We start from the raw sequence: 2,583 nt of genomic DNA on the forward strand, positions 1-2,583 counted from the left end.
CATGGTGAGTGATGTCATTAATCTTAATAAATTTGAATTAAAATTAAATCTTATTAATTAATTGTTATTACTAAATCTTATTAATAATTATTTTAATTATTAAAATTAAATAATTTTGAATTATTTTAATTAATTATTTTAAATTGAGTACGAGAAGCTATAAAAGCTAGGCAGAAGGAAATCAATTCTAGATTTATATTTTAATTTACACTTTTAAAACCAATATTATCTCTTATGATTAGATGTGGATTGTTTAATATGCATTTTAGGTGTTTGATGAATGTTCAGCTGACGAGTTTCTTAGTCGGACTTTGTGGTTCTACGGATCATTAAACAAAATGACTTTAACATTTACGTTTACTTAATACCTAAAACATATATTATTAAACTGTTTCGTTTAAACAAACTCGTGGTTCCACGGGTCATTTCACTAGTTCTAACATATATCCCTATCCTTATCCATATCCCTATCCCTGTGTACAAAGAGAATAGGTTCAGATCTTATTATGATTTACTATATCAACCGATTATAAAAATAAGATCGCAATAAAGGCTAAACTTCTTCGAATTGACATGATTACAAAAAGCGTTATGCGTGTATTAATTAATTATTATAGCAACACAAGGTCAAATAATGAAGATAAGAAAGAAAACACAAATGTCCTTAAATAACTTCGAGTACAACAATGAATTGACAGTCTTAAAAGCCCTCAAATGAATATGTTATTATGTCGTGAGAGCTTGTTAAAATATAGACCTTTTTTTTCATTTTAAATGGGATAAATGGGATATGGGATATAACATACCAAATTAATAACAACGAATTTACAATGATCTTGATCTCTATTTATTTTTATACAAATTACTCCGCATACAATTATACAATGGCTATCATATATAGCTTATAGTTGTGCTGCATTTTTCGTTGGCTAAATTTGAATGAAGTTATGCAGCAGAGACCGACTGCTTCTTTTGTCGAGGAGGTACATGCATCCACTCCTTCAACAAGTCGTATGCAGTGAAACCAATCGCAGTCGAAGGGACAATCTGCCAACAATATTATTCAAACCATGTTTTAGCATGTGAGAATCTTAATTACAGAGCAATTTTGACCAATTTACTAGTTAATGGATTGATTCACTCTAATCTAATAGTGAAGTCTTGAAGATGTGCTAATAAACCGGAAAAAAATAATTTGTGAGCATTGACCTTTAGGTAGTTAACACTTAGGCCTGCAAATAATTGTCTCCATCCTTGTTTGGAAACAATTGTAGTAATTCCTTTCCATGTGTTCTTATGTCTAGTGTTACCATCTTGCATATTTTCAACCTGAAACAATGTGTTATTGTAAAGTCGAGAACGAACAACACATGAGACACTAAAAAATTGAGGTCAAAAAACAAAAACCTGCATCTGTCTTTTAACGACGTCTAAAGGGTTAGTTATGGTTTGGCCGATTATAGCAGCTATAGCACCACACGAGAGACTCATCGCAATCGATTTATGTTGCTCCTCAGAAACATGCCTCTTTAATTCTTCATAAACACAAAACCTTAAACCGGCATATGGTAAAATACCCATAAGAGTTGGACCTAACAACCAACAAAAAAAGATAACATATGAAGATTGCAATTGTTTTGAGATTCAACAATATAGATATAGATATAGATTTATCGCTGTTATTTTTATTTGATAAATAGCATACCTAGGCCTCGATACAAGCCACGTACCCCAGCCTCTCTATAAACACCCGCCAAGACATTCCTAGTACTGGTGTAACGCGGTTGTGCAATAGTACTAACGGAACCACTCTTTATTATTGCTTTCGTATCCACAACCTAGAAAACAATCGACAAATATAATAAGAACATAGCATAAAAGCATATCATACAGTGTCATTATGATAGAAACATGATGTTATAGTAAGCTCTTATAAATTGAGATATTTGTATATATATATACATATCCATCATATAAGCCATGTAATTAGTAAGTAACCTGATAGGCAAGTAACGTGCGAGCCAAATCTAGAGGATACGTGGACAGAATAGCAACCGCTCCAGCAGCTGAACCGGCTAAAAGATCTACGAGTGGCGCAGATCCTAATATACTAAAGTGGCAATCTAACATCAAATATCTGAATCGTTCAAATGTCATGAAAAACAACGCTGAATATGGAACAATTCGAATAAGGCTTGCACCATTTCCTCTGTAAAATCCTGGAATCCCTTCTTGTTTTAGTAGTCTTTTAAGCGAGTCATACACTCCTAAATTTTGAAATCCAGGAGTTCTTATCTGAAAACAGATGACTGTTTTGTTATTATTTCACAATGTACATTATTTGATGTAACAAACTTATAATAATAAATAATTTACCTGATATAAGATTTTAATCCTTTCAAGTGGAGCAACTGCTGTTTTAGAAATTGCACCAGCTGCACCACCAGATATTAGTTCCCTTACATACACAGGCAACCTATCTATACTTGTACTATCAACTGCTAGAAAAGAATCTTGAGTAGTACCCAATTTTGACATTTTTAAAGAATCAAAATTTTTAGAAATAAAACAAAGAAAACAAAC

General features: G+C 32.0%; 1 protein-coding gene across 1 annotated transcript; it reads right to left on the reverse strand.

Annotated features, from left to right (window-relative positions):
• Window positions 1-850: 850 nt before the first annotated feature.
• LOC139891331 (mitochondrial carrier protein CoAc1-like) lies at window positions 851-2,157 on the reverse strand. Its single transcript, XM_071874288.1, has 5 exons — window positions 1,999-2,157; window positions 1,706-1,838; window positions 1,408-1,592; window positions 1,210-1,329; window positions 851-1,047 (listed from the first exon to the last, which is right to left on the reverse strand). The coding sequence occupies exons 1-5, from the start codon at window positions 2,155-2,157 to the stop codon at window positions 946-948; spliced, it is 699 nt and encodes a 232-aa protein (XP_071730389.1). The 3' UTR covers window positions 851-945.
• Window positions 2,158-2,583: the final 426 nt, after the last annotated feature.

Source organism: Rutidosis leptorrhynchoides, chromosome 2 (assembly GCF_046630445.1).
Source record: "Rutidosis leptorrhynchoides isolate AG116_Rl617_1_P2 chromosome 2, CSIRO_AGI_Rlap_v1, whole genome shotgun sequence".
NCBI classification, from domain to species: Eukaryota; Viridiplantae; Streptophyta; class Magnoliopsida; order Asterales; family Asteraceae; genus Rutidosis; species Rutidosis leptorrhynchoides.